Raw genomic sequence first — 13,486 nt, forward strand, 5'->3', positions numbered from 1 at the left:
GAAACATTTCAAATATTTTGGAACAGCAAACATGTCAGGCTAAATATTTCAAATGAATGTTTCTCTTCTGCTGTCTTCATTTGTTTCAAAAACACAGATTTCTTTACAATTTAAAACGCCGTCTTTGGATATCTTTTTCTGCTGCAGATACTGTTGAAAACGATTAACATCTCATGCCTACAAAACTTACCTGTACAGGTGGTCTCTGGAGTGTGGTAGTGGCTGTGCTGCTGGCTGTATGAGAGCCCTGCTTTATTATGGTGGTAGGGGTCACCTGTCGGGCCATAAGAGGAGTTCCAGGTGCCTGCAGGCGTACAGAAATCACACAGACGTCAACTTGCTGATACTGACATGAAAAAATGAATTATAAAAAAAAGAACAGAACTAGTTTATGGCTAACTGTAAAATTAGGGCTGAACATTAATAAAACATTTAATAAATATGTAAATTATAATCATTATTACTTCTTTCAAAACATGCTGATTTATTTCTCAGAATTACATAATCTAGTCTAAAACAGCTCATGACATGTGTTATTATAAAGGGTTGATGCAGATTTCATCAAGTCAAATATAAGCCTTTTTAAGACCACAATGAATGAAATTTTAGACTTATACAGGGCTAAACACTAATGATTACTTCTAATGGCCTGGTTGTAATTATTATTGTAATTATGTAAGGTAATTATTTCATTAATGTATCAAAACAAGAAAACTCTAATTGTATACACTAATGTCAATACGATATTTCTTTTTTTTTAAATGACACATTTAACATTATTAAAAGTATATTTATTGTGGAGGCAACACACATAAACAATACATACATAAATAATTACATAAATAATCAAAAACATATAAATTTGTTGGCTTTTAGTCAAAATTAATTAAGTATAACTCAATAATGTAATCGTTTTTAGTTTCTTTAGTAATTGTTTCCCTGATATTATTAAGATGGATTGCTGGTGATTAGCTGGATGCCAGCCCAATTTGTTAGCTTTACTTGGACAGAGAAAATTTAAGACCTGTTTAAAATTATTTACGACATACAATACAGTATTTTAGGGAATTTAAGAACTAATTTAAGGCCTAAAATTTTGTTTTTGAAATTTAAAACATTTTAGGATCTGGCAGATACCCTGATTATAGATCAAATTATTAACATATTTTACATTAGGGCATATTTACATCAGGGCTGCACACCTTACAGGTGCCAACATTAGAAGTGGATCAAAAAAATATTTATTTAAATCATTATTCTAAATTGTTCTAAGACAAGAATGGGGGTTGTTAAATAGTTTTAGGACAACTCTAAGTGATCCACTTCAAATGTTGACTACTGTATATCAAAACAAAATCAAAGTAGTGATTGGGCTTAGCCTGACTTTTACACAGCACAGGTTTTAAAGCTAAAAGCTCCAGTAAATCATCTTGACACGTAAAATAAACTTCATTCTGAAACGGCAGAGCATTTTTAATTGCTGACAATAGATACTATATTTTTGCAGTAAAAAAAACTTTTTTTTTTGTTTATTTTACAGTACAGTTGTGTTTATATATATCTCTATAACATTTTATAGACACAGTTTACACACTGTTTTATTTCTGGTAGTTTATAGAACCACAAATATATTTACTATTCCGCAGCAACAGCTACAGTCATTCTCAAATATGCAGTGCTGCTGATGTCAATTCAGTTGAGGGTGGTCAGATCGGATGGCATCACCTGAGCAGGAGTGATCTGCGCAGGGGTGGTGCTGGCGGGGGCAGCAGGGCGGGCGGCCTGAGTCTGGGCCTGCAATTGTGCCAACATCTGCTGTGGAATCATCAGCAGCTGACCACTGTCACTGCGCACCAACACCATACCTGGACACACAAACACGACACACACAGAAAGGTTGACATCACTCCCTATGCAAATTGTTATTCATTAGTGAGCTTTTTTCCTATTGATCTGACTGGAATTGAGTCTGGCAAGCGTGCCCTGCTTAGAGGCAGGAAGAATAAAGCGCACAGTTGGTGGCCTATATTTGCATGACACACTGAGAACCGCACAACACTCCGTCTCCCGTTACTGTGTGAACCAACGGATGTGTTCTCAACAGAAACTCTTGGTCGGAGAATCCAGATGGCCTCTTGTAGAAAAATCTGTCAAGTACTCTGTCCAGCCAGACAACGAGCTTGTCAGAATGACCAGAGCACACAGTCATGAGAGAAATCTTCAGAAAAAGATAAACTAGATGTGCATTTCCTGAATATAATACCAGTGTGTGACTGCAACGTTTTCAAACTTGAATTAATCAACTCTGGGTCAATCTACAGGTAAATAGGGTTGGGTTAATTAATTAATTGAAAAGAAATCGAAATCGACATTTAGAACCTATAATCGATCTAATTTTTCCAGGTAATTTTTTCAGTTACGTTCCCTACGATGTGTGGCGTCACATGACCCTGCTCTGTTAAGGCTAATTTATACTTCTGTGTCGAATGCACAGGTATCGTCTGGCACAGCCTTGATGCGCATACCCATGTACCTCTTCAAAATGTAACTACACATTGTCCATATTAACCACTGGATTCATTCTGGCTTTACATTTATTGGCCACCAGTGATCATTTGTAATATTAGTTTGTATTATTTTGTCATGAAACAAAAGAAAACAATAAAAAATAGAATTAAAAAATGTAACTACACATCGCAAGTTTGCACCTTGACAATGATTGGAAGCTGCGCCAGAGACGACATATTTTCCATTACAAAAACAAAATTATATTTACATTAAAATATTAGTTTACAGAAGATTCAAGAAATGCTTAGATTATTATTTACAGGATATACAAGTCATTTTATTTAGAAACTATACTGCTTATTTTCTACTTTTAATATAAAAAAAAATTAACACTAAAAATAATTGTTTTTTTCAAAAGTGCAAGTTTTCTTTTTTTTACTTTTTTATAAGAAAAAAGTGACTGTTGGTTTTAGGCAGAGTGTGTATTAATTTCAGTTGTTCAATGTTGATATTCAATAAATAATCATAGATGGCACAGTATGTGTTTTCAAGTAATGCTCCCTTCATTCAAAAATCTCTCACTTGTAATACTGTAAAAAACTTGCTCAATAAATAAATTAAACAATCATTCAATAATCGAAATCAAGGTTAAATGTTCAATTAATAGAAATTTAGATTTTAGGCCAAATCGTCCAGGCTTAAATCTAAACCCTGGTTAAAAAAGATTCTGGGCTTTCTGGTTTCACACTGCTCATTCATCACCCACACTGTAAAAAATTATAAGATCAAATAGTCATAACAGCATATGTTTTAGTTCAATGTAACTTAAGTGAATCATGTTCTAACTTAATTTTATAAGTTACACAAGCTGTTTAAGTCGGTTCAACATGATACAAGTTCAATGAACTCAAAAGGTCAACTCAAATTTGATTCAGCTTAAAAATTTAAGGCAAACTGAATTTTTTACAGTGCAGGTTTAAAAGAAAAGTTCACCCAAATTGACACACTATCTAATTACCCTCAACTGGCTCCAAACCTTAATGAGTTTCTTTCTTCTATATTGATATTTTAAAGAAGGCTGAAAACCTGTGGCAATTGACTTCAATAGTAAACAAAAACGAATACTATGGAAGTGGAAGTCAGTGTCTGCAGGTTTTCAGCTTTCTTCAAAATATCTTCTTTTGTGTTCACAGAAAAAAAGAAATTTAAAGAGTTATAAAACACGGGTGAGCAAATAATGACATAATTGTGCTTTTTGGGTGAACTACCCCTTTACCATTCAACATGGGGTATTCATAAGGCGAGGGATGACACAGAGATATATATATTGATATAGAGGTATATGATTCTAACAGTATGATAGGGCTGGGCAATTAATCAAAAAGTAACGAGATCAAATTTTTCCAGATCAATTGTTTCAATTACTTTCCCTACTGCATACGGAGTCATGTGACCCCAGTCTGTTTACACTCTGCGTCGAGTGCAGCCTTTACACGTTCGTATACCCCTCGCCATAACTGACGCCAATGCTGACCTCTCAAAAAAACATACGTCGCAACGACACATAGCACAAGCTCTGTGATTGGTCGGCTTGGTAACATTGACGAGTGTGGGTGCCATGGAAAGGGAAAAAATACAGTAAATAAATTTAAGAATTATTCATTAATGTGAATCGAGTTAAAATGTTCAATTCATCGAGATTTTGATTTTCACCCAGCCCTACAATATGATAATCTTGGATAAAAATATCATGGTTTCACTGTACTGTGATTACTGCTCTAGCATGAATTCTTTTTAAATATCTGGGTAATATACAAAAAAAATATACACAGTATAATTTATTTTGAGAAGCATTTAAAATAATTTGTAATTGTAAGCATGTCAGGCTAAATAATTCAAATGAATCATTGGCTTCTGCTATCTTCGTTAGATTTCAAGAACACAGATTTATTTACAGTTTAAAATGCATCTTAGGATATATTTTCTACTGGTGACACTTTTGCTCTAATAAAAAAAAAAAAAAAAGTTAAAATCTTACATATACCATAGAAACGATTAAACAGAAAATATTGGCGTTATAAAACCTTGACTTTTCCAAACCATGGTATACCTTGAAAACGGTTATCCTCCCATATAGAGAGAACACCCTTGTGGGCAAATTTGCTTTGTCAGTATCATTGTTTTGATAAATACAGAATGAGACCTGTTTACGTAACTGTTCTAGCATTGTGCATCCTCATTTTACCAGCAAGTTCTTCCTGAATGGACTTTGCAGACTATACATGTAAGAATGAAACTTTTTTTTCACTAGTCACATTTTTATTCATAATTTGACTTTTTTTTTTTAAATGCTAATAAAATCCCATTTCTTAAACAAGTGTGTAAACATGAGATTTAAAAGCTGTCTTTAGAGAAACCCCAGGGTTACACAAAATGTGGAAATGTGTCTCATGTACAGTATGTGTCTGAAAGAACTTGCGAAATCTGCTCAGATTACAATACCTACTAGATCTGGTAAGATTGTGAAAGGAGCACACAATAGACACTATCCCATGAGGCTATGGGTGAGGATCTGTGCATGACAGTTAAGCAACAGGAGTGATGCTGGTAGCTCACATGACAATGACAAGTCCAATGCAGTATGCAGAGTAGGCCTGTCACAATAATCAGTATAGCGACTCATCGCAAAACACATGGACATGACCTCAATCATTTTTGGTGATGCAGTATATGTATCGCCTAGGGTTGTAACGGTATGAATTTTTTACGGTATGATAATCGTCTAAAACAATACCACGGTTTGACGGTTTCGCGGTATACGGTATGTTACAAATGTTACAAAATAATAGAACAGTGAAGCAAATTTGACTTTTTCCAAATAATATATTTTTAGTTACTATAAGCAACACCACTTACAATGAACAAATAAAAATAAGAAAATAATAAATAATGTGTCAAAGCACTGGAAAGCTGAGATTCTCTTCTTTATGCCAATCTTTGAATTGTATGAATCGGATCAGCGGATCAAAAGTTATTAAACATTTAAGAGCAATACTTATTTTTAGCCGCGGGCGGCTGTCTCGGTCTTTAAGGGTTAAAACCGTTGATATGCAATTGTTCATGGTATTATAATCGTGCACATTCAAATCGTGGTAAACCGTCATACCGGTATATTGTTACAACCCTATCGCCCTTACTTAAAAACCAACATCTGCAACATCTCTATCTCTAGTGGAGGTGTCAGTGTCAGTATATGGTTAAAAAAACACTATAGTATTTACTATAAATTACTTTAGTATATGTTAATGTGGGTGTCTGATACAGTAACTGAAACAATCTGGTAGCAGATATCGCAGCCTCTGTTACTTTTTACCTTGCACTTTTTTGATAACATTTATTTTTATTTTGTAAGATATGCAGTTTCACATTCTGATTCAAATGCCTAATTATTTAATTTCTCAATAATTCAATTAAATGAAGTTTGTTCATAAACTAATTTCGAGAGGATCACTTGCTTATGATTTATCACGGCCGGTCTCGTATTTGCTAATCACTATCTTCCAATCATATGAGTCCTAAGCTACTATAAATAACCACAGTTTTCAGTTAATTTTATCTACACTTGGAAGAAACCCCCCTTCCTCCCCTATTCTCCTCCTTTACCACTGATCAGGCAGCACGGAGGCCCAGTGGTTAGCACTGTGAGCCCCACAGCAAGAACACTGCCGGCCCTGGTCCCACCAGGCCGGTCGGTGTTTCTATGAGGAGTTTGTATATTCTCCCCGTGTTTCTCCCCGATGTCTCCGGTTTCCTTCACCATCCAAAGAAATATAATGTGTTTTTCAAAAGAGTGAACTTGCATTGCAATGCTATTATATTGTCATTTGGCATTTTATAATGAGTGGCAAAAAATAGATATCGTATCGGCCTGATGCAGAGTGTATGATTTATATTAACAAGGTAGAAAAAAATTAAGAGACCTTTTCAAAATAATTTTCAAGTCTCTGGATTTACCATTAATAGATGCAGGTTTTTATTAAAATGTTTATTTGGGTTTTAAATTGATTTTATGAAATACTCATAACCTCAAAATTAAAGATATCATTTAAAACATTTTTTGCAGAAAATTACAATAGGTGAAAGAAAAATATTCCATATTTTCAGACCTTAAATGTGTAACATACATATGATACGTTGAATGCGATGTTTGCAATAAAAACCCAAAACCTATAAAACATTTTTTTTTAATTATAGGTATAAAAATAATTATAAAAACAATCAAAACATATTCGGTAACATTATATTGCAACTGTTTATATTTTCCAAAACAACTAACCACAGAGTTATGGGTAGGCATGGGACGATAACCGGTTTCAAAGTTTACCGCGGTTTAAAAAAGTCAAGGGTTTAATACTGGAAAATGTTTCTGCTATACTGTTCCTAAGGTATGTATAAGTTTTTTTACGTGTTTTTACACATTTTTTTATAATTTCTTAGAGCAATAGTATCTTTAGCAGAAAATGACCCTCCAAAAATGCCTTTTCAAGTTGTAAAGAAATCTGTGTTTTTTAAAAAAAAAAAACTATTAAACCAGCAGAAGTCAAATAAAATATATTGTGCTTAATGGGGAAAAAAGTTGTTGTTTTTCACAAAGACATTTAAAAAAAACATGAAACTGTGAAATTTTTATCCAGGTTTTTTTTTTTTTATATCGTCATACTTATACCGGCCCATGCCTAGTTATGGGATAAGAAAAATATCAATCTGTAAACATATTCTATATTTTAAATGGGAAAATAAACATGCATTATGGATGTGACCAAAAAGGTTTACAGTACACAGCACACTTTGTAAAAATTCTGTGAATTAAACTGCACAACCCAAAAGAAATAATGCTAATCAAAAGAATAAGAGTTGGCCCACTACAGAACAAAAATGATTAATTTTATTTGACATTTTTGCATTTATGAGTAAAAGGCTTTGTTATGTATGTGACACTTTTCAATTATGGATGTGACAAATGTGAAATTGCCAATTGTGTGACTTTAGTAAAGCAAATAAAATAGTTTGAAACACTGACAGAGACATGTTTGAGTATTACTATTAAATACTTGCTTACACTGAAAAAAAGTGTAAAAACGGTTTCTCTATTTAAGTGAAAACTTTATTTCTTTCATGGCAAGGTTGACATTTGCATGGAATTGCTTATATATGTGAAATACCAGAGCTGTATATACTTTTTTTGTGGTTGTGAAGTAATTACCTACACATAAGCGTGAGTGCAGACAAGGCACTTGTAAGAAAGTAAAAGAACAAGGCTGAAGACTGAACAGTGCTGACTAAAATTACCCAAATGGATGGTCAGACTACACTTCTTGTTAGATTTACATCTATTATTGTATATGAATGCTGAAGACTGGAATCACATTTAAGAAAGAACTTTGGTGAACTCTGACCCTCAAATTTGTATAATCTGAGATGTGACCTCAGATGACTTTGTACATGAATTGATACAAATGTACATGAATGAAGAGTAGCTTATTTTATGAATTATTGATATATATTAGAGCAAATTAAAAAATATGCCACAGAGTAAATATTAATAATTTAAATTAAAATATAGTTAGTTTTTGACTAAAAAGCATGGAGAGGACTTTAACATCAATTTGCTTTCAATCGACTTATAAAGACACAGTTCACCCAAATATTACTAATAATCATGTTGTTGGAAGTCTGCAGGACTTACTTCTCTCTTAATAGAAAGAAAAGTCACAAAGAATGTATGGAGACTGAAGCTGTCAATATGTCTGACAGCTCCTATTGAAGAAAGCGAGTTAGGCATGTTCGGAGTGTGTTTTAGATAAACTAACTTTTAATTACACTCTAATGAAGATATACTTTTGTTTTATGCACTTATTTTTTTCAGTTTGCAAGTATTTCAGGAGAGAGCAAACTTCACACGAAACCAAAACACTCCTCGTAAGTTTCTCTATACACATATCATGTCATTCCAGACAACATTCAGGGAAAGTGCTAATGTGAGCGTGGGGTACCTGGAGGTAGCTGGATATTCTGGATGTTCTGGCCCGGGCTGCTCTGAGGGAGTCGGGGCGCTAACACCTGTGGCGCGCTGGCCCTGATGGTCGGGCTAGATGATGCTGATGCTGCTGCAACAGTTGCCGGAGCTGCGGTTCTCGCAACCCCCTGCAAAACAGCCCCCTTGGCCACTGCAGGGCCGACAGTCATGCTGCCTGCGGGCTGGATGATAGTTTTAGGAGACTCGGACTTGCTCGCGGTGACAGGTGCAGAAGTCTGGTTCAACAAAAGAGGGGTCGTTGTAGTAGTAGAACTAGTAGTAGTAGTTGAAGTAGTAGTTATTCCCGGGGTCGCTACATTGGCTACAGAAATGGTGGTATTATTATTACTTCCGTTAATAGTTAAACCTGCTCCAGCAGTTTGCATAGATGGCCTGACAACTGTCACTAAGGGTCCTGCACTGGATGCTGCGGCTGGAGGAGTCCCGAAAGAAGACTGTATCACTGTGTTTGGGCTTGGGGCGACCGTGACGTTTCCGAGTCCTTTCGCCACCCCGGGCCCGTTATTAACAACCGGGACAGAAGTTGAAGCGTCGTCTGACGATGATGATGATGGACCACTGGACACTGGAGTGCCGCTTTCAGTGTGCGGATCCATTGCATTGCCTCCGTTCAAAGTTTGCACTGTGGACGTCCCGATCAAAGTAGTTACCATAGCATTAAGAAAGACCGGATCGCCTTAGCTGTCTTCCATCTGTGCCTCTGGCACATCAGTTCAGGAAGTTTGGGTTTTCATCGGCTTTTCCCTCCAGTTGCTTTTCGAAGGAAACAAGCGTGAGTGAATGGGAGTCTCGTGTCACAATGTCAATAAGGATTTGACAAGCGCCCGTGTCACCTCAAGTCCATTAGTAACAATGCTCTTGGGAGAAATAATCATCTAACACACTTGAAGAGCGACTGCTTTCATTATGTTCATATGTACAAGAGCTCGCAAAATGTCAACATTAGCTAGTTGAATTGCCTCTTTTCCCGGAGTCAGCGGGGTGATTTTCCGGCTGCCTGGGCGCTTACCTCAAACTTATTATGGCAAGATGTGGAAACGTCTAATCTAATACAACCTGAAGTGTCGGTAAAAAGTTTCTTTCCCACTCTTTTAATACAGAAATCCTTATATAGCAGGTCAAAGCCTGCCGCCATCTTCGATGTGAACAGTGAGGAGCTTTGGATAAAATGACATTGCGCATGCGCGCAAAAGCGGAAACGTCATTACGCTGAAGTTTTGTGGAGCCGCCATTGGTGGTCTCCGTGCGTGGAGGCGGGACATGAGAAACGTCAGTTGATTCTGGCGGAGCGCGGTCAGAGTCGGTCTGTCATCGAGAAAAGGGCCTTGTGAAGTTGAAAAACAACCGTTGAATTATACGGGCGCTGCTCTCGGTTGTGTCTAGAGGCACTTATAGCTGTTATGTGCGGGTTATAAAGCATGTAGAGGCTGTTGTGTGAACTTCACAGCGGGCTGTCTTCCCCCAAGATGGCCCCGTGTTTTGAAGCGTCTGTGTTGAAAGCGTGAAAAGGCGCCACACCTCTGCCAGCGTGACTGGCCATAGAGGGCACGCGTGCTACTGCAGCCATAGTTCACAGGGTTTCTGGTCACACGCTCAATCTTCACTTTAACTTATGCTACACTTTTTCTGTCAATGTGCACAGCGTTGCATCGGGATAAAAAGTCTGTATTTTGCAAGCACGTTATAAATAAAATATGGCTGATTAAATAGTCAACGAAGTGACAGAAAGAACCAATAGAAAGCTCTTTCTTGAACCAATAGTACCTAATTTTTTTCTAACATAATGTGAGCTGACACATTTGCTCTCAAAAGTCCTCCCTTATTTTTATAGGTGTTTTTTTTTTATAATTTGATAACATTTTGTTAAAATAGCAATTAATGAAACTTATATAAAAAACTTTATTTATCTGTGGTTGCCACAGCGGAATAAACCTACTTATCCAGCATGTTTCACGCAGCGGATGCCCCTCCAGCTGTAAACCCATCACTGGGAAACATTCATACTCTCTCTCATTCACACTTATACCCTACTGACAATTTAGCTAACCCAATTCACCTATACCACATGTCTTTGGACTTGTGAGGGAAAACCAGAGCACCTGGAGGATACCAACGTTAACATGGGGAAAGCATGCAAATCCCACACAGAAATCCCAACTGACCCAGCTGAGGCTCGAACCAGTGACCTTCTTGCTGTGAGACGACATCGTTAAACAAGCATCACTAAATATTAGTCGTGTTTTTCTGGTTGTTTTCACTATTTCTAATCATTTCAATTAAGGATGAGAACTTTAACACTTAACATCTATACCAGTGTACTTTACAACTACTTTAATTTACTAATTTAATTAGTTTAATTTTTTAATAATTAAAAAACTATTTAGATACACAAGCATTTTATTGGTATTAATTTTGCACTAATCAATATCACCAGTGAATCAGTAAACAAGTATGAGTTTTATAAAAAAAAAGGCAGATCAGATCAATGTTCATAAAGGTCGCTGATGATGTGTGGTCAACGTTTCTTTCATTTCTGATTTGAATTAAATAATGTTTATGTCATCGCGTAATCTGCTAGATTGAATGGAAAAAATAAACATAATGCTCTGGAGCAGTTGGTTCTTCTTGTATTTACAGTATACAGTGCATCCGGAAAGTATTCCTATCGCTTCACTTTTTCCATTTTATTTTATGTCACAGCCATATTTCAAAATAGATTAAATTAATTTGTTTCCTGAAAAATGTACACACAATACCCCATAATGACAATGTAAAAAAAGATTTTTTGAAATTGTTGCAAATTTATTAAAAATAAAATACCTGAAAAATCACATGTACACAAGTATTCACAGCCTTTGCTCAGTACTTTGTTAATGCACCTTTAGGAGTGATTCCAGCGTCAAGTAATTTTAAATGGGATGCTACAAGCTTGGCACACCTGTCTTTGGGAATTTTTGCCCATTCCTCTTTGCAGTACCTCTCAAGCTCTATCAGGTTGGATGGGAAACAACGATGTACAGTCACTTTCAGATCTCTCCAGATATTCAATAGGATTTAGAGGTCTGGGCTCTGGCTGGGCCACTCAAGGACACTGAAGCTGTCTTTTATTAAGGAATTTTGGAAGAGAAGATAAAAGCATGATTATACCTAAACCATAATTAATTAATATAATTTTCTTATGGCAAAACATTTAATGATAAAAAAAACCTCAAATTGAATGTGAACAAAACGTTTTGCTTTTAAACGATCAATATCAAGGATTTTGTGTTTATTTTAAGTTAATCATGTTTCAACTTATTCCTAACTTGTACATGATCCAACTTAATGTTTTAGGTCAGTTTAATTTAATGCTAATTTGATTTCACCTAAAAATTCAGTATGTATTAAATCGCAGCCCTGACTTTCTCTGCTCATTCGCTCACAGTTTCAATGACAAGCTGTTTGTTCTAAAAGAGATTTAAATGATTGTATTTGCATCACAGGTGCGGCTCTCCTGATGTGTGTGACGCTCATTGAGTGCCAGATTTAAATATCAAATATGCATCAATTTTTTATTGTTACTTTCTCTACGGTGTAAAACATAATTTCACAGTTTATAATGAAACAGTATTCTAGTGACCTGTTCAAGTAAATGCTTCAGAGGTACAGTCGTTTTTCCTACATTACTTGCTGAAAGGTATTCATTCATTAAATTTCTTTTCAGCTTAGTCACTTATTAATCATGGCTCGCCACAGCGGAATGAACCTCCAGAAAATGTTTTTTGCAGCGGATGCCTATCCAGCCGCAACCCAACACTGGGTAACACCCTTACACTCTCATTCACACACATACACGGCCAATTTAGCTTATTCAATTCAATACCGCATGTCTTTAGATTGTGGAGGCACCTAGAGCACCTAGAGGAAACCCACGCGAACACGAGGAGAAAATGCAAACTCCACACAGAGATGCCAACTGACCCAGCCGAGGCTCAAACCAGCGACTTTCTTGCTTTGAGGCGATCGTGATACACACTGCGCCTCCATGACACCCATTGCTTAAAGGTATAGTTACAAAAAAAAGATTTCCTCACCATTTTTTCACATTTAAGTAGTTTTAAATTCTTGTTAGTTTCTGAATTCTGTTGAACACAAAGAAGGATATACTGAAGAATGTTGAATAAACAGCCATTCCTTTACATTTTATCACTACTATAATAGCTAATTTTCTCCAACATTCTACAGAATATCTTTTTCTGGAAGAAGTAGATGGTGAGTAAATGATGAATTTCATTTTTGGATAAACTTTAATATTCACATCTAGTGAATACACCCAAAGTTGTAGATTAGCTCTTGACATTGGTGGTGATATACATCCCTATAGTGCAAGCATAGAACAGCACAAATTTTCTTTCATGCTATTCAAAACGTGAATAAAGGCTTTAAATACTTACAAATAACAATTAATGAAACATGTCCCATGCTGCAAAAGTCAATTGACATGATTTTACTGCAATCTGGCATTATGGAGGCATGAACATAGAGAAAATTGGAGAGGCACCTGATGCAAATTAACCGCTTTATCCTAATTAATATTTTTCAGAATTATGAAAGCCAAAATCAAAACTAAATTTAAATTACTTGCACAGCCTTGGTTAATATTTCTATGGTGGACTCCAAGCTAACTTGCCTTAAAAAACTTGAATCTCTGAAAAGTAGCTACTTATGTCCACATCTTGAAGGAGGCCTGGAAAAAAATCCTTGTATTGGTGCTTCTCATATCCAGATGTCGTTGACAGCATAAATAGGCCCAGCCAATCACACTGTTGTTTTGTGTTTGTATGAGGAAGGACACCAGTAGAGAATGTGATTTAACCCTTTATGCATGTTTAGATTACTAAG

General features: G+C 35.9%; 1 protein-coding gene and 1 long non-coding RNA gene across 3 annotated transcripts in view; one reads left to right on the forward strand and one right to left on the reverse strand.

The window, feature by feature from the left end:
* taf4a (TAF4A RNA polymerase II, TATA box binding protein (TBP)-associated factor) overlaps positions 1–9,778 on the reverse strand; it is a 43,335-nt gene extending 33,557 nt beyond the window's left edge. For both annotated transcript variants that reach the window (XM_001920909.8, XM_005172888.6), the window contains exons 1-3: positions 8,562–9,778; positions 1,726–1,865; positions 191–304 (exon numbers count right to left, since the gene is read on the reverse strand). In XM_001920909.8, the coding sequence (XP_001920944.5) occupies positions 191–304; positions 1,726–1,865; positions 8,562–9,258 (951 nt within the window). In that variant the 5' untranslated portion in view covers positions 9,259–9,778. The remainder of the gene's footprint in view (positions 1–190; positions 305–1,725; positions 1,866–8,561) is intronic.
* The window catches only part of LOC141376595 (uncharacterized), a 244,120-nt gene that overhangs the window by 9,165 nt on the left and 221,469 nt on the right, over positions 1–13,486 (forward strand). The gene's annotated exons all lie outside the window — the stretch shown is intronic.

This window comes from Danio rerio, chromosome 11 (assembly GCF_049306965.1).
Source record: "Danio rerio strain Tuebingen ecotype United States chromosome 11, GRCz12tu, whole genome shotgun sequence".
NCBI lineage: Eukaryota > Metazoa > Chordata > Actinopteri > Cypriniformes > Danionidae > Danio > Danio rerio.